The sequence below is a fragment of the Siphateles boraxobius genome, unplaced genomic scaffold (genome assembly GCF_051911475.1).
Source record: "Siphateles boraxobius isolate OS27281-9 unplaced genomic scaffold, OSU_SipBor_1 130, whole genome shotgun sequence".
NCBI lineage: Eukaryota > Metazoa > Chordata > Actinopteri > Cypriniformes > Leuciscidae > Siphateles > Siphateles boraxobius.
In genome coordinates this window covers 8,114,054-8,140,167 of record NW_027508734.1, presented here as the reverse complement: position 1 = coordinate 8,140,167, position 26,114 = coordinate 8,114,054, and the positions used below count along the sequence as shown (strand labels likewise).

Here is a 26,114-nt window from a genome sequence, read left to right as displayed (position 1 = left end):
TACTGACACACACAAATTAATAAGGCACAGACTTATGATTTATAGCAACAAGCCATTTAAAAAAAGATTACTGTACATATCACATGAGGAAAATATTTTAAAAGTACCCCAAAATACAAAATCATAAAACCATCTGTTTGGTTTGTGCTGTAACGATCAGTGCAAATACAATTCCCGGACTGGTCTATCATTAGAAACTGTTAGTGTTGTATTTGCTTTAACACACGAGACGGTATACAATAAAAGGCACGTTCTTTAACAATGGATAACAATAAAAAAATAAAAATGTCTCTATGGACAAAGAGGTAAAACATCAAGGACAGTTCACATCCCATGATCTGGCAAAAAAAAATCACATATTTGGAAAATGTTGAACACTGACAGATTGTTAATGCTCATGCAGATGCTTAAGAAAAATGCTTTCTTTTAATGTTTCCTTGGTTCCTATGTAGCTTTGTGCAAGTACGTCATACAGCTTGGCTCCATTCATCAACCATTATGGCTCTGCTTTTACAGTTCTCCTGCATCGTGGGTCTGTCTTCCATCCTCTCCCTCACTCTCTTCTTTAGATCCTTTCATTCCCATATCACCTTTCCATACCTCATTCAGGCACTCTGAAAGAAATGGACATAATGCCTGAAAATAGTGGCTTGATGTGTGTGTAAGTGCATGTTTGTCAGGAAGGATTATATTGGGTATTTACTACCTTGGTCCGAGTCTCTGAGGACATGGGTTGCACAGAAGAAGTTTTCAAGTTTCTCATCTTGACGATGAAAGTACCAGTTCTCCACAACCTCTTCATGCTCTTCTAACATGGTCTCACACTGTAATATAAACATAAAAAGACATAACATAATGAAGGACTTTCATTATGGAAATCAAGGAATTTTGATTTGGATATCCAGATATCCTGAATGTTCACCCAGCCCCCTAGAAATTTGTACACTAATTCGTGATCGCCTCAGTCACAGGCTGTGTTCTTCAATCAGCATCAGCACCAGTGTCAGAAGCAGAGGACATGCGTGTGCATTTATTGATAGATTCTTATCTGCATCTGTCTAGTTCTTCATCATAAATGCAGTTTACATAATGAGATGAAAGAACAATTCACTGTAAAATCTGGGCTTATTCTGAAGTTCCTTTCATCTCAATAGCATGAGATTTTGTGACTTTACCTAATCTTGATATACTTCATAATTAAGTGCAATAAAATTGCTAAGAAAATTAAAATAAATCCAAAAGAAAATTTTGCAAAAAGAACTGTAAGTGAGTGGAAAAGGCAAATTAACTAATGAGTGGTCCTCTGCAGCCATCTACTGGTTATAGTGATAATTGCATGTCATTTTAAAGTTTAAAAGTGTTTGTTTTCTAGCCTGGTCCCACCAGACTCTTGTACATGTCATTTCATTTTTACATAGAGTCTGGCACCGCTCCATTGACAAGCGTTAACTTCCTTGTAGGCGGGTACTCTATTGAAGTCTAAAACTATTGGATCTGCCCAGAGTCACTCTGGATCTGCCATAACCAATCGCTAACGTTTGGTCGTGACGTATGCCTAGCGTTCGCCTTAGCCAACTCATTCACCACTAACGGAGCAAGCTGGAAAATCAAACTTTTCCAGAACCCCATGGGGAGGTTCTTCTTCCGGCTTTAACTTCTTGATATTCGGCAGCGTTGCCACAACGGACCGAATGGCTTGTTCGCATCTTTCTCCGCTGCCATTACTGAACTACATCTCAAAATAACACACGACATCAACTTCATCGTTCTCAGCCACTCCCTCTGTTCACTGATAGGCCCGGTAAAAAATTGATTGGAGAAAACCAAAGACTACAGCACAATCCCGGACTTAGTACTGAAGGAAAATAAAAATTGAGCAGAAGTACGTAGGAGGGCGGAGCCAGGCTATTTGTTTTCCACCAGGTGACAGAAATCTTCCACTAAAGCATGGCACATTTTCCTTGTCATCTCCATGGATGAAAACTTGTTTAAAGTTCATTTTACTACACAAATGTAGAGTAAAATGAAAACGTTTAAAACTATGTGTCGAACAAAATATATATTTTACCCTCATATTGCCAATCTAGACAATTACAGTAATATAAAGTTTGTCTATATTCTTAATGAATATTAGCTGATTATTTAAAATAATTAGAAATGATTTCAATATTCAGGGATTGACTTGATGGGTAGAAGTAGAACCTACTGTATTGTTCATGCCTACCTTAGTACACAAACTATGAATGAATGTGTATTACCTGTCTCTTCAACTCCGCCACCTCCACTGATGGTTCATCCCATAGTTCATAAGGGACACCCAGCTCTACCTTCACTCCCTTATCCACCAGGTTCTTAAGTGTGTTCATGGTTTGACTTGTGCCCTGACAAACACAGCAGTCAAAAACAATCATCATTAGTCTGCAGGTCTGAACAAAGACCTTCACTTTTATAGTATCACTTTAAATGATGATTTCATGCAATTGAGGACTGGGGAAATGGTGCTAAGGTGAGCTTAATACTTTGGCATAGCGAAGGCTTCCTGGTCTCTCAGCATGGACTTTATACTGCAGAATTCTTTCACAGATGTTGTCCATGGCCTCAGTGAGTCGTGTCTCTCTGGAAACAAATAAATCGTAATAAAGACAACAGGAGGGAGAAGATCAATAGATTTCCATTTTTTCCTGAACTTCAGGTTTCTTTCTATCTCTGGCAGTTTTCTCATAGAGACAGAATGAATATGGCAAGACGTTTTGACTTTTATTCATTCCCAGGATATAAATTCTTGATATCAACCACTCAATTTTCACTAGCTAAAATGCTAATTCTTGATATCAGGAATTAAATTTCATCTAGTAAAAACTATAACTCCTGATATCTGTAATAGTATTTTCACTAGTTAAATGTTACCATAGGCTGCCATTCAATTTCAGTTGTTGATATCAAGAATTGATTTCTTACTAGTTGAAATTCCAATTTCACATATCAGAAATACAATTCTTACTACTAATAATATATTTTTTTAATATCAATAATTACGTGGTTACTAGTGCAAATGTCTGTTATTGATATCAACAATTGAATTGGTACTAAAAATGTTCATTTTTGATGTCAATAATTTGATTGTCACTAGTGACAATGTTAATATCATGATATCATGAATGTGATTGTTATTAGTAAGAAAGCCATTTTAGATATATGAAATTACCATCCTAATTGCTGATATCAGAAATACATTTACAGATATCAAGAATTAACATTACAACCAGTGAAAATTGTTACTAGTAAAAATATTAATTCCTGATATCAAGAATTCAAGAAGTAATTATTGCTATCAAAAAGTATAATGTTTACTAAAATCATAATCATACACTGTTCGTTGGCCAGAGGAGAACTGAGCCTGGGTTCTCCCAAGGTTTTTTTCTCTCTTCTGTCACTGATGGAGATTTAGGTCCTCTTCACTGTCACTTTTTTCACCTTTGTTGTCATTGGCTTTTGGCTTGCTTCATTTGGGACATTTGATTTAATATTCAACAATAATATTGATCTGCCTGCATTGACACCATTATATGAGAACTGAACTGAGCAGGACAATGAATCACGGTTTTCTCCAGAGCGGAACTTTTTTACAACAAAAATGAATCATCACTGAACTTACTTAAAGGGAAAGTTCACCCGAAAACGAAAATTCTGTCAGTATTTACTCACCCTCATGTTGCTCCAACCCCGTAAGACCTTCGTTCATCTTCGGAACAGGAATTAAGATATTTTTGATTAAATCTGAGAGCTGGATCACTCCTCCATAGGCTTCTAAGGGATTGAAACTTGCCAGCCCGGAAAAGTAATTAAAGTAATTGTTAAAATAGTCCAAGTGACTACAGTGGCTCAATCTTAAGTTTATCAAGCGACGAGAATACGTTTTGTGCGCAAAAACAAACAAAAATAACGACTTTATTTCAACTATTCATTTCCTTCTCTGTGGGCCTCTAGTCAGTTAACATAGTGTAATAGCGCAGCGCTTCTGTGTTGTACGTCACACGTAGGCTCACTATTGGCCGACGCTGGTCATGTGTGTGATGTGTGTGATGTACAACAACAGAAGCTTACGCCATTACACTAGTGAACTGACTCGAGGCCCACAGAGAAGGACATGAATAGTTGAAATAAAGTTATTTTTGTATTTTTTGCACACAAAAAGTATTCTCGTCGCTTGATTAACTTAAGATTGAGCCACTGTAGTCACTTGGACTATTTTAAGGATATCTTTAATAACTTTTCCGGGCTGGCAAGTTTCAATCCCTGAAGAAGCCTATGGAAGAGTGATCCAGCTCTCAGAATTTAATCAAAAATATCTTAATTCGTGTTCCGAAGATGAACGAAGGTCTTACGGGGTTGGAACAACATGAGGGTGATTAAATACTGACAGAAATTTCATTTTTGGGTGAACTATCCCTTTAAGCTGGACTGTGATGCTATTTTCTTCTGGAAACAAACTTTGTTGCATTATTTTCCTGTTATCTCTGTAAAGCTGCCTTAAAACAATCTCTATTGTAAAAAGCGCTATATAAATAAATGTGACTAGACTTGACTAGAAAGAATTGTATTTCTGTTGTGTGAAAATAGTAAGAAATCAATTCTTGATATCAACAATTGAATTTAAATGGTAGCATATAGTGACATTTAATTTTTGAAAATAAATGTACAGATATCAAGAATTAACATGGTTACTAGTAGAAATCTAATTCCTGATATCAAGAATTTGCATTTTAACTAGTGAAAACTGAATTGTTGATATCAAGAGTTCATATCCTGGGAATGAATAAATGTCCAAACGGCTTGCCATAGAACGTCAGTAGTGTTTTTATCATCATCACTACTTACGAAGTGTTGTATTTGATTTTGCGCCTGCGCTTGCCAGTGTCCAAAACTTCTCCGATCTCTAAAACTTCCTTCGAGCGGCCAGATTTTTCTAGGGCGTCCTGCAACTCCACCGTCAGTAATTTGCAAACTATTTAAAACAACAACAGATGCCTTAAAAATGTTAACAATGCAATGACTTTTTCATGTGCTATTTTAAAATGTAAATATAAGTGCACGTGCTATCTCTGCACTAGTGGATCTTTGTAGAATAAGTTTAATACATTTTAGGATGGTTTTATGATAGTTTCTTTTATCGTTTTACAACACATAAGGGGAAAAGATACTTTCTGTTTCTTACCCTCGCATTTATTCGGCAATCGCTCTTCTTGGTTTGCCCAAACGAGGCTGAATATACAAAGCAATAGAACTGCAAACATTTTCATAATGGCCTCTGTTAACAAACTTTGACTCAATACACGTTCATATTAAAGCCACATCGACATGAGGATGGTCACTTCAGGCTAGTGGAACAGAGCATGCGCACTGCCAAAGCCGATGGTAAGTGATGGCAAACTGGAAAAACGCGTTATCGATTTAGGCATAGCTAATCGAAAGCTGATCGGGCTTGAAAGAAAGTGCGGTTTTACGCCAAAATTAAAGTAAAGAAAATGTAAGACGTACGATAAACATTCCCGAAGATTGTGGAGAGTGCAACAGCAGGTTCATTCATTAGGCTAATTCTAAAGATATACACCGGGACTACTGTGGTGTTCTGAAATAAGAAGGAAAAGTCCACAGTTCCCCCCCCCCCCCAATATAAATCAAATGTAAAATCATGTACCAGTTACACTTAATCTTGTCACATTTTCCTGGTCAAATAAACATTACTTTACATTATATATATATATATATATATATATATATATATATATATATATATATATATATATATATATATATAAACAAATGCAATTCTATTATGGCTATTTTTACATTAATGTAATAATGTTCTATTTATTAAAACTGAGTAGGCTATAACATCTCATCAAGTTAGTGTTTTAAGCAGTTTTTTAATTTATTCCCAAAAAACTAAAGGCATTAACAATGTCATATATATATATTTTATTTGTGTATTGTTCAGCTGTTCTTCTTAACAGTCACCTTATTTTCAGATCATCAGTTCTCAAGCTCGGTAAACACTGATCACAGACACGGAGATGGAGCTACCTTTAATTTCCTCAAGCTGATTGCTCACTAAAAAACCCCGCAGCCATCATGTTTTCAGGTTGGATTTTGATGTGACAATGCATTGTTATCTTAGGGGGTCAGTTGGAGTTAGAAAAAATAAGAGGCGCAGTTTATCGTACGAACCAATCACATCCAATCATAGCGGGATGAGGCATTGCCTCCTCTCACATGATTTCCCCCTTTCATTCTCAATTACCCCCCCAATACGCCGCACGCTTTAGGGGGTCTGTTAAAAGTCAATGGGCTCAGGGGAGGCAAGAGATGCAGGATCCCAATGTACATTTACCTGCGAGTGTCGCTGTTGGACAGAGTTACTTTAGAAAAAAGAGTGACTTATACACTTTTTAATGTCACATTGTGTAATATTTGCATTGTTTTTTTTTAATTATAGATTATTAACTCATCTCATTTATTTTGTATAAAAACATATTTTGGAGGATCCCTTGCCTCCTTGAAGGAAACGTATTGTGCCCTTGAACAAAGCACATAATCCAAGGATACTCGAGAGGGGATTGTTTTGTGTTTGCTTTGTGTTGTTTTTATTTCTGTGATATGGATCATTTTCTCATGCAATTTTTTGCCTCCCTCGCCTCCTCAAACTCTTTATACTTTCTTAAATTAAGATCTGATCAGTTCTAAAATACTAACATAAATTGCTATGGTTACAGGTAAGATTTTGAAAGAGATCGAAAAAGGATATGTGTAGGCCTACAGTTTGTTTAAAGAGTTGTAATTTTTACTTGCGCGTTGAAAATTTAGCGGAGCGATATAAAAAATAGCCTACATCTTTTAAAAGAACCTTTTCTGTTGACAAAAAAATGCATAAAAATCAAACCTAAAAATGTAAGCTGTATTATTATATAATATTATTTAAAAAATAGTCTGCATTTCCCTTATCAAATTACCACAAATTAAACGTGAGAGAAATCGGGTACTCCCTCATTGTCATTGTTGTAGTACATTCTGTATAGGTCAAAACATAAAGGCCGACCAATGCGAAGTGCCTTATAGATTCAACTATACATTACTATTGATAATAGAAAATTAATCCCATGACCTTTTGGCTGTCAATAAAACAGAAGCAGTGTCTATGTGATATATTGTCCCTCCTGTCCATGAGCGAGTTGAAGAGGTTTAAAGTTTAAGTGATGTGTATTTATTACTGTGACATTTAGATTGCATTAACTCAATTGACAATTCTGTCATCTGTAAAACCCATTTGGAGAAGATAAAAAAAAATCCTTGGCAGTAATTTGGCTTTTTATTGGTGTTAATATGCCTTTATTGGATTAGCTGTTGAAAGGGAATTAGTTAAAGCTTGTGTTCCTTCATAAGGAGTGTCTACCCGTCCCTCTTAGGGATTCAGGTGTCAGTGCCACAGGTTTAATGACAGCCGATATGGCATGATGAACCTTCTGGTGTGTCCCGTGAGGGAGGAGGCGCTGAGGAGCGAAGGAAGGAGAGAGAATGATGAGAGAGATGACAAATCCAGACAGAGAACTGACGTGAGAAACTGCGAATACTCAGAGTGAACACGAAGGCCAAATGGTGAGTGAGAGTAATTATGCGCATGAATGCATGTGTTTGCAGGGGGAGCTGCATGCGTAATTACGGGACTTGTAAAAGAGGAAAAGCCCATGTGTTAATGTGAAAGAGAGAGAGAGACACGGGAAGACAGCGATGACGGGAACAGGTGGCAGACAGAGGGCATGACCAAATACACAGAAAAATAAGGGGAAAGGGCAGAAAAAGAGAAATGGTTACTCAAGAAAATATACATAGTTGTAGCAAAAGAGTTACACACACTGTATCATCCTTTAAAGCTTGCACTTTTTATAAATTTGACCCTTGGAATGACCCTTCCTAGCTATTGTCTTAATAGGGAAGCTTTATTTCATTGTAAGCTCGAAGACTGTGTGTGTGTGTGTGGGCACTCGTCTCAGTATCGGTAATTGTTATGTCACTGTGTTTTGAGCTAGACTTGCTGGACGGATGGAGTTACATCCATAAACAAACGACCGTCCTCGTGCAGGTAAACACACACAGATATAAAGGCACTCGACATACACAACAGTACATGCTATGAAGATTAATTAAATATTATTTTGAAAATGCAAATTAATGCCAGAGGATTTACCTATTTAGAAGACGTACCTGGTCTACTGGACAAATCCTGGTTGTCACAGCGACGTCAAACAGAAAGCCAACACCTGCCACCCCGTTCCTGTTATATTAGAGTAATTAGACAGATGGACTCTGCAAAATGGCTGATGACCGAAGTCTTATACTTATCATCCTATCATCACAGATACTCTGCCAATAACTGCCTTACCTGAAACTGGCTGAATTACCGGATACATCGCGACAAGGAACATATTACGCAAAGGCAAAGCAAAAAAACAAAGGTGAAGTACAGGTAAATATCTATTTGTGAGAGGGTTTGAATTTAAGCTTCAATAGAAATTTTGTATTTTTCATACAATAGTTTGATATAATGGGATCATAAATGAAAATGGGTTGATTTAAAAATGAATCTTATACACAGTATCAGATGTAAATTTATGATTATTCTGTGAATTGTGCAGTGTCATTGTCAGCCATCAGTGCCATGTGTAAAATGTTTATATTATTATTATTATTTTAATATTGGATATATATATATATATATATATATAATTTAATTTAACATGGTAATGGGACTGCAGGTTTAATAAGAAATAAGTTGCTTGAACATGGATCAGTCCTGTTTGGAAGTTCAAGAGCTACACAGATGAAAAACAATTGCCCTAACAAGGATGTGATTGCCTTACAATTGGCCTCCATATGTGAATCATTAAAATAACTACCACATTTCCTGACAACCCCACTGTCAAGCATAATTATTCTGGTTGGTAATCGGAGGTGAAAATGTGTCCAAGGAATTTCAAGTTACTTTTTAGTCATAATGCAAAGACGTGTGTACTACAAGTAAAACATTGCCCACTCCTCATAAAGAAAGAAAAAGCACATAACAGTCATTTTGTTTAATAGAAGCAGGAATGAGTGCAAATTTTACTGGGAGATGATCCTAAATGCAGACTCAAATTTACATGGAAATTGCCTGAGAACAACAAGGTGAATGTTTTTCTGTAATTGGCCAGTCAAAACCCTGATCTCAGTCCAGCTGATGATCAGTGACAGATTTTGAAAATTGCAGCATCTGACTAACCAGAACAGCCTGTGCTGCTAACCTGCTTAGACAAATAACCCAAAATCAAACCTGAACAATGTTTGCTGCAAGTTTATCCACCACAAAACATGAATATGCGTAATCTGAATACAGGGAAATAATTAGGGACATATATATATATATATATATATATATTTTTTTTATATATAGAAGTGTTGCACTAATAATTGTTAAAATCTTTCTAATAAAAAGGGTGATTTGTATAATTCAGAAACCCTTGTTATTAGCGACACCGGTGGCCGTTAAGTGAACTGCAGCCAACAACTTACAACTCATAAGCTCACACACGTAACAAGAGACTGATTCAAGCCCTCAATATACTCACAAAGTTCTTCTTCGTTCTTCGCTTGGATGCAAAAAAGAAGTTGGAAATACCTCTGCTGTGATATACTGTTAACAAACATCCAGACACTGAGAGCGATGTTTAGATGAATATGTAAATGCAATGCGCGCTTTCCTCTCAATAACAAAATGAACACACAAATGACAGCGGTGAGAAAACAGCAGTTAAGACAGTGCTATGATAGTTTGATTATGTGAGACAGTTTGAATTAATCTATTTTCTTTGCATGACACATTGATATTACAGTACAGAATGGCTCTTTCAGCATTATCCTGCACATGAACGAAAGAAAGACACTCGCGTAAACGTCACATTCTTTTGATTTTCCCGGCAAAAACGTCCCGAGTCCTTCACATACAAATCAGTCTACAGGCTTTCACAGACAACCTAAGTCGGGGAAGGTCTCGTTTTTAAAGTTTTTTTTTAAAGCTGTTCACACATTGGCAATAGAAAAGTGATTAATACATAATTTTTTTGCATAGCCCATGGCCCCTTTAAATTACCAAAGAGAACTAAATGTGTTTAAAACTTGTTCTAAATACGTTTGGCAGGTTCTACAGTATGTTGGGATTCTGTGTTTTTTGTTTGTTAAAGATACTCAGATTTATTTAGCGTGTTTCCAAGTCAAGAGTGCAGTGCTAGTGATGGCCTGTCTGTGCAGTATGTGTACACAACTTGGATCCAGACTACACACACACACACACACACACACACACACACACACACACACAGAACACAAACATGCAAACACTCATAGGTGGCTCATACACCAGCAACACACTTAACTGGCCCCTGGCCTCCCTGTGCCCCTTGCCAGACCCCCAATAGATAAAATGTCCCTCTAAATCATATCCTTTCACGCATACACATACTGTCTCTCTTGCACACAAACACACTTGACTGGAAGCCTGACTTTAATATGAGATATCCAATAACTCTTAAACCCTGATCCCAAACTTCTCATCAAACCCCTCTAAACACAACTCTACCTCTAAACATATTTTATTTAGCTGTTTTAGGTACAAAGGGACTCCTGACACATTAACCTCTCCAGGGCATGTCTAACCCTTCTCCATTTCCAAGGGAAACTACATCGTCTGCAAATACACCGTTACCCAATCATCCCCGAAACTGAAGCTAAACTCTAGGTTAAAGAACAAGACTTAACATCGTGGTTTAGAGATTCTGATGGCCGTTACTGCCGTATGTGGACAAAATAATCACTTAAATAACAGAAGATTTTGTTTTAATTACTGTCTGATATACCAGAGCCTTAAAATAAATGAACAGAAATAAGATATACATCAGATGTAGATTTTTAACTATTGGAAATTAAATGTATATATATATATATATATTAGTGCTGGGCAACGATTAATAGCATCCAAAAAAAAGTTTGTGTTTACATAATATATGTGTGTGTACTGGTTATAATTATTTAGTATATATAAATACACACACATGCATGTATATATATTAAAGAAAAATGTATTATTTATATGTATTTATTTTTATATATGATATACATTATGTATAAATATATATATAGTGTAGACATGCAAATATTTCTTAAATATATACATGCATATGTGTGTATTTATATATACAAAATAATTATACACAGTACACACACATATGTAAACACAAACTTTTATTTTGGATGCGTCATTTTACATAATTTTTTTTTTATTTGTATTTATATTTAATGCATCCATTTCCCCCCATCTTATATTCCCTCAACTCTGTTCATATTTCTCCTCCTTTGGCTCCTCCTATGAATTCTTAAAATTGTCCTTTCTCATATCTTTCCTCCTTCCCTTCTTTCCACGTCTCCCCTGTGCAGTATGCCAGAGAAAGTGTGCAAGTTTCAAGGTCAGTGTTATCATAAGCTGAAGAGATCATATCTGAGGCGAGGAGCTCTGTTCCAAGATCCCTTCTTTCCTCCTTCAGCCGAGTCACTGTTTTACAAGAGGACGCCTCCTCCAGGACTGACGTGGAAGAGACCCAGGGTAAGAGAAGCTGACCGTGGACTGGTGCTTTTTTATGTATGCCTGTGCACATGTGCTAATAGTTAATTTTCTTAATTTTTGGAAGTATATTACCATGTAGATGGCTAAAAGATTCACACCACTATCACGGTGCAATATGGCAACGTGCAATAAACATACTAGCACCTTAGCATATGCACTTTACACAAACTTCAGTGCAATGGAGCAATGTGCAACAACCACACTAGCACTTTAGCACTTGCACTTTAATCTATGGAACTGTGTTGTCAACAATGTCCTTTTTCTTGTGTTCTTTGTGTTTACATTTTTTTTCTTGTGAAATACAACATGTCGATGCTTCTCAGGTTCTTGTTGATGTGTTTTGTGATTTGTGATGTCTTTTGTGATGTTTTTTTATGAAGCAACTCTGCACTGTGCCCAAGCAGAATTTCCCCTTGGGGACAATAAAGTTAACCTAACCTAACCTATTATATTAGAAAAATGTATTGAAAAAAAACTATTATTTTCTTTGTTTTTAAACAAAGTTTGCTGCCCAAGTCTGATGTTACTGTACATAAGGTCTGGTGGCTCTAGTATCAGTGAGTGGATCTGTCCTGGTGACTCTTGTGATTCTAAATGTGGCTGCGCAGTCAGCAGCGTTAGAGATATGTTTAATTAAAGGCATTTCTGCCGGCTGCAAGGCGTCAGTAACCTGACTCTTTGGAGAGAGTGTGTGTGTGTGTGTGTGTGTGTGTGTGTGTGTGTGTGTGTGTCGCTTCACGTGTATAGCTTCAAATGAGGGATATTACCAACATTTTGTTTTACATTTACGCGTCCTATGCTGATTGAAAAATAAAAGCAAGAGAACAATTAAAGCAATTCTAGAACTGCTTGTAAAATCTAAAAAGCTAGGTTTTGATCAGAAAATATAATTTAGAGAATAATTTAATAAAACGTTAGTACTTTGCCATTGTTTAATACTGTTACTGCTACTTGACTGCTAATGCGCACAATCTTCTTTTAGCCATTTAAAATTAAATTAAATATTATTTAATTAAAATAACAGTTTATATGTCATTAAACCATTGTTTTTTGTTTGTGTGAATTAATATTCTCCTTATGTTATGTTTTTTTTCTATTCATTATCTAGTTTTGAAAAAACAAACAAAACAAACAGTATATTATTCTGATACATGTCTTTAAATGGACAGTTCACCCAAAAATGAAAATTCTGTCATTGACTCATCCTCATGTCTTTCCAAACCCATAAGACTTTCGTTTATCTTCAGAAAACAAATGAAGATATTATTGATGAAATCTGAGAGATTTCTGTCCCTCCATTGACAGCTACACAACTACCACTTTGACGCCTCAAAAAGTTCATAAAGAGATCGTAAAACTAATCCAAATGAATTGAGATCCAAATTTTGAATTAATCCAAATTTTCTAAAGAGACTCAATCGCTTTATATGATGAGTAATTAATGGCAGAATTAACTTTTTTGGGTGAAATATCCTTTTAATAAAATGGGTCTAACCATAAACGCATACAAATAGTTTGAGGGTCTTTTCTCTCACACGTAGGAACTGTGTAAAGACCCTCGACTATTTGTGGATGGGATCAGCACAAGGGATCTGCACCAGGGCAGTCTGGGTAACTGCTGGATGGTGGCAGCCACATCATGTTTGGCAGCAGAATCTTCACTCTGGAAGAAGGTCAAATAATACACACACACACACACACACACACACACACACACACACACACACACACACACACACACACACACACACACACACACACACACACACACACACACACACACACACACACACACACACAAAAGTTTGGGGGCTATATGATTTTTTTTTAAAGAAATTACTTTTATTTAGAAAGGACGCATTAAATCGATATAAAGTGTAAAGACTTTTATAATATTTCAAAATTCAAATAATGCTGTTTTGAACTTTCTATCTTGAAAAATATTTTATCACGATTTCCACAAAAATATTAACTGTTTTCAACAAATCAGCATATTAGAATGATTTCTAAAGGATCACGTGACACTGACGACTGAAAATTTTAAAATACATTAAAATGGAAATGTACACTATATATTGCTCACTTATCAAGATTTCACTCCTTACTTTTGTATTGTCTCATATTCAGGTGATCCCAGACCACGCTGAACAGGAGTGGCACCCGAAGCGCCCGGATCTGTATGCTGGAATTTTTCACTTTCGTTTCTGGCGACTGGGCCAGTGGACAGATGTCGTGGTGGATGACCGTTTACCAGTCAGCGAGGAGGGAACGCTGCTCTTCTGTCGTTCTGCAACGCCACGGGAATTCTGGAGTGCTTTGCTGGAAAAAGCCTATGCAAAGTGAGACACTTGTGAAATAAGGCAGAATCTAAACATATATGCACCTTCAATAAATTATATGCTAGACTAGGACTGAAATTGACCTATGGCTAAGCCACGCCATTTTGGCTAAGCCAGTCTAAGCCATTTTAAACTTAAAATGATGAGAAAAAACATATAAAAACGAATGAAACTGACTAACTGCAATGCATTTCAATGGACGAGGATGCAGAGAATGGCTGAGTGTATTGGGTTAGCTATATGCACTATGATTGGCTCATCGCGTTTGGGGGCGTGGCTTAGCCATAGGTCAATTATGTCTACATACATAGTAGACCAAGCTCCTTTATTTCAAAATCCTATTATTATTCTCTCTCTCTCTCTCTCTCTCTCTCTCTCTGTGTGTGTGTTTGCCAGGCTCAATGGGTGTTATGAGGCTCTAGAGGGAGGTAATACAGCTGAAGCTCTGGTTGATTTTACTGGTGGCGTCTCTGAACCACTGAGTTTGAACCAGGAGGAGCTGATCACTCACGCTGACCAGAGAAAAATGCTGTTCCAGACACTAGCCCACGCACACAGCCACAAAGCACTCATCACTTGTTCCATTCGGGTCAGAAATCATGAGGACAAAACATTCTAAACACCCTCAAATCAAGCAAATACCACATGATAATTGGTCTGTGTGGCCTGATAATAATAAAGACTCATTCAGCAATACAGCACTTATTACCTCTTTCATTTGTACACATTTTGTGTCTCTTTGTTGAAGCCAGCAGAAGGAGAGCAGGTGGAATCAGTTCTGTGCTGTGGACTGATAAAGGGTCATGCATACGGTGTGACTGCAGTCAGGAAACTGCGTATGTCGGAGACTCTGCATGACATGTGTAACGCAGCTCGTCTGTACATGGTTCGGATGAGGAACCCCTGGGGCACGGCAGACTGGACAGGAGCTTGGAGCCTGGGGTGAGTACATGTATGCCTATCTCTCTCAGAAACCCTTAATCATTGATTATGCCACTGGTTTGCAGACCCCACAATTGAGTTCTTGACTTTTCCCGTGGTGCGTTCTAGTGAGAAGAGGGTTCAAGAGCTTGTCTAAATAACATTGCCTAGCAATATTTAAGTGAGGTAGGCTCTATGTAGCGAGACTTTGATTTTGGGTTTGTGTACTCAAGCTAAGAAGCTTTACCTCCTGCAAACAATTGGTTAACGTGGGGTGTTACTGTTAATATAACAGTACAGAGCGTTGAAATGCAGAGGTTGTGAGTTGTAGCATGGTTTTAGGATTCAAAAGAAATTCAAGTGGGAAAACAAATAAAGGGCCAATGTTGGTCTTTCATTTTAGACTATACTAGATCTCTGGACCTACTGGAAAGTCTTTATTCAAGGGTTAACATGAAAGTCAGGCCTAACAATGACTGGTGTTGGAAACCTTTTCTTCAGAGACCAGGAGACGTTGGGATATTTTTCAAGCGGAAGTTACTCTTTATTGAGGACTTTGCTGTGCGTTGCTGTAGTCATCCAAGTCTAACTAAGGCAGTATACATTGTACTTTAAATACCTTTCAAGGGGGAGGGATTTACATAGAGGTGAAGATACTCTGAAACAAAGCATGTAAATGAAGGACAGGAGTCAGCCCGTTACCGGAAATTCACCGGCCCTGTCTCATCAGCATGATAGATAGATAGATAGATAGATAGATAGATAGATAGATAGATAGATAGATAGATAGATAGATAGATAGATAACAGTGAGACTCAAAAACATGAATGTCAGAACTCTCCCGCTGAGACAGAAGCTACCAAGAGTTTCAGTAATCTGCTTACAATAGAGAGAAACAGGAATGACAGGCTCGATAGAGAGCAGTAATCTGACAAATACAGAAAACAGGATTTGCCGGACTCTCTTGCTGGAAACTCTGATATAATCATCATTTATACCTCAAATGCTAAATTCAGTCTACTAAACTTTCTCAGTTTATAAACTATTGTACTGGAACCTAAATTAGACATTTAATAAATTTGTAATACAGCAGTGGTGATCTAAACACAAGGTGGACAATCTGTATCGGGGGTGCTAATCTTTCAAGAGTTTGAGACATGGAAGTTGGGACTGGTGTATTCAAGCTCCATATAGGCCATTTCTGTAATCAACATTTTGGGTTGGCATTCTCTACAGTGTGTTGTAAATCACCTTTGCAACACTAGGTCCAGTGGAGCAATTGGTTAGTTCGAGCCTCACCTGGAGCATGGTTTTAGGAGCCTAATGTTGTCTTCAAATGAGTTGGGGCTTGTGTAATCAATCATCATAGCTCAAAAGCTAACATTTTTTCCAACCATATCTCACGTGTGGCAATCGGTTAGCATGCAGCGCTTGTAATGTGGTACAGACCAATGCTGAGGTTGTGAGTTCGAGCCTCACCTGGAGCATGGTTTTAGGATGCAAGAGACTTTCTAGTGAGAAAAAAGTATCTAATCTTTATTTGAGTCTGACAGTAGCATATGTGCTAATCTTCCAATGCGTGGGACATGGAGGTTTGAGCTTAAGCTAAGTAGCCCACAAACTGAAAGTTTCCATTTGGCTTTTTCCTATGGTATTCACGAAGCAATAGCACCAGGGGCACAATCAGTCAGCATGTGGAACTTTAAAGGCAGTAAAAAGCAAATCAATGCTGTGGTTGTGTGTTCAAGCCTCACCTGGAGCATGTTTTTATGGTTCAAAAGGTATTCAAGTTCAAAAACAGATTAAGGGCTAACATAACTGGCCTTTCATGAAAGACTCTATACTAGAATACAGACATTTCAATATGACAAGAGTTCAAGGGCTACTGTAAAAAACCCTTCTAACTTTTGTTGGCCATCTTCAATCGAGGCAGACACTCTGTAGCGCATGTGCTAATGTTCCAACACTTGGAGGTTTGGCTTCATATTTATATTTAAGCTAAGCCAAGTAATATAACCTAGGCCCAGGCTTTTTCCCATGATATTTTGTGACATAATTCTTTGAAAACCAATCGTTCAGCACATGAAACTTATAAGGCAGTACAAAGAGTTTAGGATCTAATGCAAAAGACCAGTCTAACATTGACTGACTATCTTCAGTTGAAACGGAAAATCTTTAGCGTATGTTGTCGACTGAGACTTTTCAATATTTTCAAATAATTTTTCAAAATTTTACAACAGGTACAAACTATGATTTGAGATATGCGATTTGAGACTATGACATATTTGAGATTTAATGCATGTGATATCTTTATTGTGTTAACATTGTTTCCCTCCGCAGGTCTCCCCAGTGGCAGCAGCTTAGCCGCAGAGAGAGGGAGAAGATGGGCCTTATTGTCCGAGATGTTGGAGAGTTTTGGTAATGTAAATTAAGCTACAAATAGTGATGTACCGATATGAACATTTTGGCCGATACCGATAATTCTTTATATTTGAAAGCTGATAAAGGATATATTGGCTGATATATCTAAATCAAAATTTCTATGTCATTTTTAAGAGCCTAATTACAAAAACAAAGTCTCACCATTAAAAGCCATATCTCAAGCACACAATTATAATGTTCTCATTATAATTTTGTGTAGCCTATATGTATGTAGCACTGTATTTAAATGTATTTATGTATGTATGTACTGTATTTTCCTTTTTGAAATGATTCCAATCATATTTCAAGCAATTCAAAGACAAAATGGAGAACAGTGTGCATCTGAAGTGTCTCAGGAAATAATCCATTATTTATCAGCTTCAATATATGCGGCAAATTTTATTATTGGGCCGCTGACGATAACAATAAAAATGAAAATATATCAGCCAATACCGATATATATCGGTGTATACATATCGGCATCCCTAGCTACAATATAAATTACACGCATTATTCTGTTGTGAAACATGTTTTGACTCAATATTGTACATTTCTCATTTTCTTTAGGATGGAGTTTGAGGACTTCTGCCGTTACTTCACAGACATGGTGGTGTGTAGGTTGGCAGAAAAATCCTTCCTCTGGCCACAGACCCACTGGAGGGAGGTGTGCTGCCACGGGGCCTGGACCTATGCATCTGGGATAACACTTCCTTCCTCATCTTCTTGTCGTCTGAACATCAAAAACCAGAAGCCTTCAACAGGGCTCCAGTGGTCCAAACAAAGGCCAGCTCAGAGACGAGATAAAAAAGAGCAAAGACTGAGTGGAAGAAAGAAGGAGGGAGCAATCCAAGGAGAAAAACAGAAAAAGAAAGAGCGTGCAGAAGTAAAACCAAAGCAAATGACGGGAGGAAGAGAGCGTGTGAATAAACAAGGTGGGGTGGAGATGAGATGGGAGAGGCAACATGACAGGAGAAGTCGATGTGGAGGATGTATCAATCACAGAGACACGTTTCTACACAACCCCCAGGTGAATAACTGGGAATTTCTGAACCAAAATTATATTAAAGTATATGTATATATAGTATATGGTTAGGTTTATATTTAGGGTTAATGGGTTAATAAGTGTCAATTATTGCAGAGCTGAAACAGACTTTAATGAATCATTCCTGTAGTATCTAAAGCCCTATTTGGATGGGGCTTGTTTTCATGGAGGATGTTAGAGAAATTTGTGTTTCACAGGCTTATTGTGATTTTAATCCTGTCCAAATTAGCCATGTCTGTTTTTCTCACTCAACCTCAGTAAAAATTCTAGAGCAAATCACCTACTGATTTTTGGCAAACTCAAAGGTCCTCTGAGAAATCTCACCCCGTCGAATGTCAATGTCTGTGATTGCAGATGTTGTACTATCCTAACGCTTCCCTTGTGTTTTTTGACCTACCTGAGCTACCGGTCTCACATGCTTTAATTTTATTTCAATATGAGAAATCTCTAATGAAATTACAGACATGAATTGTAACTCGGACATCGTTTAGCAAACTAGTCCCGTCCGAATAGGGCTTAAGAGAAGCTGGAAAATGACCTCACTATAATGTATTTAACAAGTCTACATCTTCTGTATCTCTCTGACCTTTCCCTTGTGACCTTTTCTCTCTAACACTCTTAATCAGATATTCCCTAATTTCACATTCACATGCTTGTCACGAGTCATCTCTCTCTCCATCCCTCTCTTAGTTCATTTTTGAACTGGTTGGAGACGGGGCAGAGGTGTTGATAAGTCTGCAACAGGAGGACAGGAGGATGAAAAGGAGGGAAGGAAGGGGGGAGAACCTACCAATCGGCTTTGAGGTTCTAAGGGTAAGTGACTGAGTAGTCAGAGATTTACAAAGAACAAATTTTGACTGTGTCTGTTTCACTTATGTGGATTTTGGGGTTTGTTTAATTTAAAAATAAAAAAATAAAAATCTGATTTTTAAAAAAGAAATAAAAAGAAAATAAAAAGTTGACATATCTGTTCCTGAATGAAGTGTTTTGGAACAAAACAGTTGAGTGAATGATTCACTCATAAAGACAGTTACTGGTCACCACATACTGGTGTACCAATGTAACCTGCACTGACTGACAACCTGTAATGTGGAAACAGACAAATTGAGCAATGTAACTAACTTTTATATCATTTTAATTAAATCACAGTAAATCTTTAGACTTAAGTATAAATGTAAATTTATTTGGTGTTCTTCTTTCCGTCCCCCCAGCTAACTAAAATATATTTTAAGAACGTTTTGCTAATGTTCCCATGAAGTTATGTAAATGTTATTTTTGAATGTTTTGAAATGTTTTTTCTTGGTTATGCGAACGCCAAGGAAACATTCTATTTTACAGGAATGTTACATTTGAATGTTCCATGAACATTCTTAAAAACCAGATCATTTTGAACGAACATTCTATTAACTTCACTGGATGAACTTTGAGAGAACTTTGCCAGAACGTTAGCTTAAGTTCTGAGAATGTTCCCTGTCCTAGCTGGGGCTCTATTTTTCTTTCTGTCAGGTGGAGGTGAATCGTGTGTGTCGTGTTCAGTGTTTATGTGATCAGGCTGCTAGCTCTGTGTATATGGACTCCCGTAGCGTCACTTTGCGTGTGACTCTTGGTCCTGGACGCTACGTCATCCTCCCCACTACTTTCCAGCCTGGTGCCACTGGTCGGTTCCTTCTCCGTTTTTTCTCACACTCACACGTGCGTCTCAGGTACAGGAGATTAGGACACTCTGTGAATCTGCTGTTTTGCATTCAAATAAGCTACTGATAAGTAAAATAACGTAGTAGTTGCCTTGTAGTTTTAAGCCGGGCCGTCACTAAAGGTGCTGACGATTCTCAGCCCTCCCATCACTCACTGTCTCTACCTATTCTTTTATTTTGTCTACTGTCTTCAGGGAGTTGAAGGAAGAGCGACCTGCTCCTTCAGTTTGGCAGTGTTGTATTCCTGAGCCCAGCGCTGTAACTACAGTCCATCTGCTCAAAGCATCTGTCCTTAGCCATCCCAAACAAACAGGTTCAGCAGCTCTACAACTCATAAACAATTGACCAGAACAACAAACAGGACTATGATTTTAGTGAGCATTTTATGTTTGGGTCAATTCATTTATAAAAAATGGGCTAGCAGTCTAAAGCCCTATTCGGACAGGATTAACTTTACAAGGGTAGATGGAGTAATGTAATTTTACCACAGGACGTCTGTAATATTAATGGCCAATTCGCACAGGATAGGATATCCCAGTAAAACTGGCAGAAGTGGGAGGAGTAACTCGATTTGCGCATCGCATTCACCCTCCTGATGTCATGTGTGTATTACGTCGCTTCCTGATATCACGTGCGCAAACACATATAACCTTATTTTATTTATATATATAAAACAGTTATGTCCAGTTGAACGATGTATTAATTGACTTCAGATTGAATTGTGTTGGTAATAGGGACTTACCTAACGCTAAAAGATGTTTCGTGCCTCTAACAAGTGCTTTCGATCTTCTTTCTGATCTGAATGGTATGTGGAAAACACTTGAGTTTTGCCACAGATTTGTCCCAGCGTCTAGAACGCAACTGAATGCTTTTTCAAGTGTCTCCATACTTGGAAAAACCATGGGAAAACTACTTTTAAACACGAAATGACAAAATATTTACGTACATATTTACAGTGGGTCTATTCGCACAGGATTAGTATTACCTGAGGTAATTTTTCCGGACCTTTTTACTGAAGGCAAAAGTCGCCGTAATCTTTACTGACATTGTCCTTAATGATTACTGTGATGGCACATTCGGACTGGACTAAAATCACAGAGAAGCTCTGGTAATTATTACTTTACTCCACCTCTACATGTTAAACTAGTCCCGTCCGAATAGGGCTTTAGTGTGTTCACACTTCCAGTTTGGTTCTCTTGGTGCATTTGGTCCGGACCAAAAAAGAAAATGATACATTTAGTCCTGGTTCACTTAGCGTTCACTCTGTCATTTTTAACACCAAACCTAAAGATAAAAAAAGGCTTTAATGATGTATATTTTGTAACAGAAACTTGTCAAACATCCAAAACAATGCTGTGTGCTTGGCTAAATGCGCTCGTATGTGCTTAGCCTATATAGGATGGTATTTTGATCAGCTGAGAAATGTGTAAAGTAGTCAAAACAGCAAATCCCTCTGTCACACACACACAAACAAAGATCTGCTGTGAGGAGACCCATCTTTTCAGCGTTCTTGGTCCGCTTGTTTGCTGGCACCAGGGTTCAGATGGCAGCGTTCACACTTATTCAAATGAACTGCTCTAACTGAGCAATCGCACCATGGTTTGATTTAACCCAACCAAACACGCCAAGTGTGAACACACCCTTAGTTATAACGAATCAAATTAAAAGAGAGCAAATTGGTCTTGAAAACATCTTTGAAAATTAAAGAAATAGTCAAGTAGTAGGACATTATGTAAAACATTCTAACAAATAGAAAATTCTGTCATTATTCATGCTGATTCATGTTGTTTATAATGAAATAATCCCATTTAAGAAAAATGTTAATTAATATTTGGGTAATGGGCTCTTTCTGCTTTCACAAAGTTGTTAGGAAGCATATTTTATTTCTAGCATGGAAGAAGCACTGTTTCAAATTTAATTATACTCTATACCTATACACTCTTAGAAGAAAAGGTTCTATATAGAATCTATATAGGGTTCTTTAAAGTTCAGTCAAGAACCTTAGGGTTCTATATAGAACCCTCTTGAACCCGTTTAAGAGTGTATATATTTCAGCTCCTGATGTGTATGCTGTAATCCGGTGTGAAGAAGACTCTGTCAGGACTAGAATTTTCAAAAAAGATGGAAGCCCTGAATTCAACACCAAAGCCATATTTTACAGCAGGAACCCAAAGTCAAAAATCTCCATTGAGGTCAGATGCTGTATTACATTTTATATTGGTAAAGTTTGTATATGAGGCAAAAGTTAATTGTGTGTGTTGGATTATGTATAGCTGTGGAGAAGAGGCTTGCTGTTGGACTCATTCCTGGGTGGAGCACGACTTCAGACAGGAGGAAGTGAACAAGGACAAAACAGAGTGATTGAGTTGCAGGGTGGCGAATCACGGGGCTGTGTTTTTGTAGAGACCTCCTCCAGCCAGTGCCTAACAGACCTGTGACTGGCAGGTGTGCTCAAGGTAATGACTGATGATATATCATCAATGAACTGAACAAGACAAACAACTACATTTCATAACTAAACAACTACTAAACTTCAGCACAGAATCCATGTACACCATGAACGTCTTACAGGGACAATCCCCCTCAAGCCTCCGTGGATTATGTGCTTTGCTCAAGGGCTCAATGATGATAACGGTTTGTCCTATCTGGGGGACACTTAATATTGAACAATATTATTGATTTGACTGCACTGACACTATTGGATGAAAACTGAACCGAGCTGGTGAAATGAACTAATTTAATAATTGATGATCATTACAACGGAACTAAATCAACATTTTCTGCCAGGGCAAAAAAGTTTACAGATATTTCCTTTAACACCTGTACATTTGAAAATCATGCTTTTCCGCATTATTGTTGAATCACGGAAGCTACACCAGATATTTCTGCCAAGCGATTTCTATTTATTATTTAATATACATGTATCAGACAGAGATAAACAGGCAAAGAAGAATTTGTTCCCAATTTCTCTATTCCCTCACCCCATCATGCCAGCTGTAAATGGTTTCATGGTGTTTCTCCTCCCTCACCCTCTCATCTCTATGTTTCTCTTTCCTCTCACCCGCCATGCCTCTATATTTCTCTTTCCTCTCACCCGCCATGCCTCTATGTTTCTCTGGAGTGGTACAATAAGGATTTAGCTTATATACACCACTGAGCGACTTTTAACTTCCTTGAAGGTAGCAAAACATGTTGGTTAAGTTTAAAATGGAACGTATACCTCATGCTTACACATGATACAATCCACTTTCCATATTAAGAAACTATACTCGGTGTATACATTTGTGGTACATTTGCATCAGTTGAACAACATTCATTTCCTTGTAAAGAACATCATCATAATTGGAACATCTCTGCTCAGTGAACATTGCATTGCACACATACCTCTAAGCAAAATATATAATTCTCCCAGCTCTCTGCTCCGCACACATGTACAAACATACTCTGACTTCACAGAATACATAATGAAAATTAATAAAGTAAAATAATACTAAAAAATAACATATACAATGTTATATAACAAATAACAACACCTAAAACACAACACAATGCAATGCATAATTCAAAATAGGGGGAAAATCAATACAGATGATTCCTTTATATTAATAGTACATTGTGTCCCTATTTTTATAGACTTTATATAATGAGTGCACTAAATATACTGTAATTACACTAATTACTATTCAGTTTGACTGGGTGGTAATGAGCTCTTTAAGGGCTCTACTAACATCTCTCATTTAAATTCTAAAAAACATCTACATTTAAATCTGTCAATTCAATTCAGTTACTTAATTCAGATCGTGATACACGTTGTTTTAACAGAAAATGCTTGTTTAATATTTAAATGAATCTGTGAACTTGCCAAAGCTTGTAGTTTTTGAACTGATTTGAACAGTAATAAATATTTCAGTCAGTTTTGTTTGTGTGTGCGCTCCAGTCTGAATAAACAAAATGATGGCGTTAACGGGAAGACTTATGAAAAAGTAAACAGCTCAGCCACTTAGATATCACTGCTTTGTCACGTCAAAATCAAACCTGAAACAGCCTGAAAACATGTTGACTGTGTTTTTTTTTTTAGTGAACAATCAGCTTGAGGAAAATAAAGGTAAATCTGTGTCTGTGATCAGTGTATACCGAGCTTCATGACTGAGGATCCGAAAATGAGTTGACTATTGAAAAAAACAGCTGAACACCAATACACAAATAAAATATATTGTTTAAATTGTTTCTGCCTTTAGTTAATATTTTGGAATAAATATACAAATGCTTAAAAGGGATAGTTCACCCAAAAATGAAAAATCTGTCAGTATTTACTCACCCTCATGTTGTTCCAACCCCGTAAGACTTTCGTTCATCTTCGGAACACGTAGGCTCACTATTGGCCGACGCTGGTCATGTGTGTGATGCGTGTGATAATAATGAATAATGTGCCTATGTTCAATAGTGAGCCTACGTTCTGACGTACAACCCAGAAGTGCTGCGCTGTTACACTACGTCAACAGCTTAGGAGAATGACATGAAAGAGTAGAGATGGTTGAATAAAGTACAGTATTCTCGTCGCTTGATAAACTTGAGGTTTAGCCACTGTAGTCACTTGGATTATTTTAACAATGTCTTTAATAACTTTTCTGGGCTGGCAGATATCATTACCTTGCAGCCTATGGAGGAGTGATCCAGCTCTCAGATTTAATCAAAAATATCTTAATTTGTGTTCCGAAGATGAACGAAAGTCTGGGTCAACATGAGGGTGAGTAATTACTGACAAGAGTTTTCATTTTTGGGTGAACTATCCCTTTAAAGCACTTACTTGATGGTGTGATGAGATTTATACTTGGTTTTAATAAATAGAACAATACAAAAATATTAAAAAAGATAAATTGTATTTGGTTTCTTTTTTGATCCAATGTAATGTTTATTTAACCAGAAAAATGTAATAACATTAAGTTTAACTAGGACATGAATTTACATTTGAACGGAGGACTTTGCCTAATTTTAGTATATCACTGGTGTTCGTTTGTGTGTTTGTGTGTGCGCGGCCCTGGCAAACACTATGATGTGAAACACATCACCACTACTATAATGCAGTACCAATGTCGATGGACAAGCCATGTCATCCGCATATCCAAAACACGACTTCCCAAACAGATGTTGTACTCCCAGTTGAAGGAAGGTTGAGCCACGGGAGGGCAAAAGAAACATTACGAGGACAATGTCAAGGCCATTCTGAAGAAATTCCAACTGGGAACACATTGCACTGGATTGAAGCTCCTTTAAGAAATACATGCATGAAGGTACAGCACGTCATGAAATAGAACGCAAGGAGAAAGACAAAAAGGCTGAACCACCACAATCGATGACCACTTTCCCCAGGCCACACTGCACCAAAGTATGTGGATCGCGGATTTGCCTCTACAGCCATCTGAAGACCCACAAGTAGACCCAATGGAGAGGACAGTCAGACTCGCCTTGAGTGACCAGCAATGATGATGATGATGATGATGGGTGAGTTGAATTCTTGAACACATGAACTGAAAACGAGGCAAAAGCAATGATACCGTTTTAAAGTTATTTTATATTTAAAAGAATAGTGTTACGTGTAGCGTGTGTAGATAATCCACCAAGAAAGAGAGATGCGTGATGCAGAACGAACAGGAAGAATAAAACATTAACACAGGACATGGAACTGAAGAAAACTATAGTCTTCAATACAAACGGGAAAATAATTAACAGAACAGGGAACAGGTGGGTATGTAGAAACCATTAGAGACAAACAAGGAACTAGAGCTTAGGCCTTGTACACACTCATGTACAATGTATTTTTCAACTGTTTTCATTTGAAAAATGAAATTTAATTTTCTCTCCATTTTGGCCTTCTGTTCACACTGAGACAGCGTTTTTATTAATGAAAACTAAGCTTTTTGAAAACACTCTCCAAAGGGGATAAATTTGAAAACGCCGTTTTCGCGGTGTAGTGTGGACTGTGAAACCGG

The 26,114-nt window shown here is 37.4% G+C and overlaps 2 protein-coding genes across 10 annotated transcripts; one reads left to right on the top strand and one right to left on the bottom strand.

The window, feature by feature from the left end:
* Positions 1 to 16: 16 nt before the first annotated feature.
* Positions 17 to 5,353, bottom strand: cnpy4 (canopy FGF signaling regulator 4). The gene is made up of 6 exons (XM_077227700.1): positions 5,216 to 5,353; positions 4,879 to 5,005; positions 2,520 to 2,616; positions 2,259 to 2,381; positions 707 to 824; positions 17 to 614 (listed from the first exon to the last, which is right to left on the bottom strand). Exons 1-6 carry the CDS (start codon positions 5,298 to 5,300, stop codon positions 511 to 513), a joined length of 654 nt encoding a protein of 217 aa, XP_077083815.1. The 5' UTR covers positions 5,301 to 5,353; the 3' UTR covers positions 17 to 510.
* Positions 4,893 to 24,346, top strand: LOC143736904 (calpain-5). 9 transcript variants are annotated; one of them, XM_077227692.1, is made up of 18 exons: positions 4,893 to 5,415; positions 6,030 to 6,142; positions 7,464 to 7,653; positions 8,085 to 8,137; positions 8,414 to 8,521; positions 11,521 to 11,549; positions 11,628 to 11,686; positions 13,249 to 13,380; positions 13,835 to 14,046; positions 14,443 to 14,635; positions 14,795 to 14,988; positions 17,308 to 17,385; positions 17,956 to 18,415; positions 19,121 to 19,243; positions 19,937 to 20,133; positions 20,319 to 20,437; positions 22,180 to 22,316; positions 22,398 to 24,346. In XM_077227692.1, the coding sequence occupies exons 6-18, from the start codon at positions 11,522 to 11,524 to the stop codon at positions 22,560 to 22,562; spliced, it is 2,097 nt and encodes a 698-aa protein (XP_077083807.1). In that variant the 5' UTR covers positions 4,893 to 5,415; positions 6,030 to 6,142; positions 7,464 to 7,653; positions 8,085 to 8,137; positions 8,414 to 8,521; position 11,521; the 3' UTR covers positions 22,563 to 24,346. The 9 variants fall into 9 exon arrangements, 8 of the variants coding, with proteins under 8 accessions (XP_077083807.1, XP_077083805.1, XP_077083806.1 ...); XM_077227690.1 differs by having other exon boundaries at positions 4,901 to 5,415; positions 8,251 to 8,521; positions 11,521 to 11,686; XM_077227691.1 differs by lacking the exon at positions 6,030 to 6,142 and having other exon boundaries at positions 5,279 to 5,415.
* The last annotated feature ends 1,768 nt before the right edge of the window (positions 24,347 to 26,114 follow it).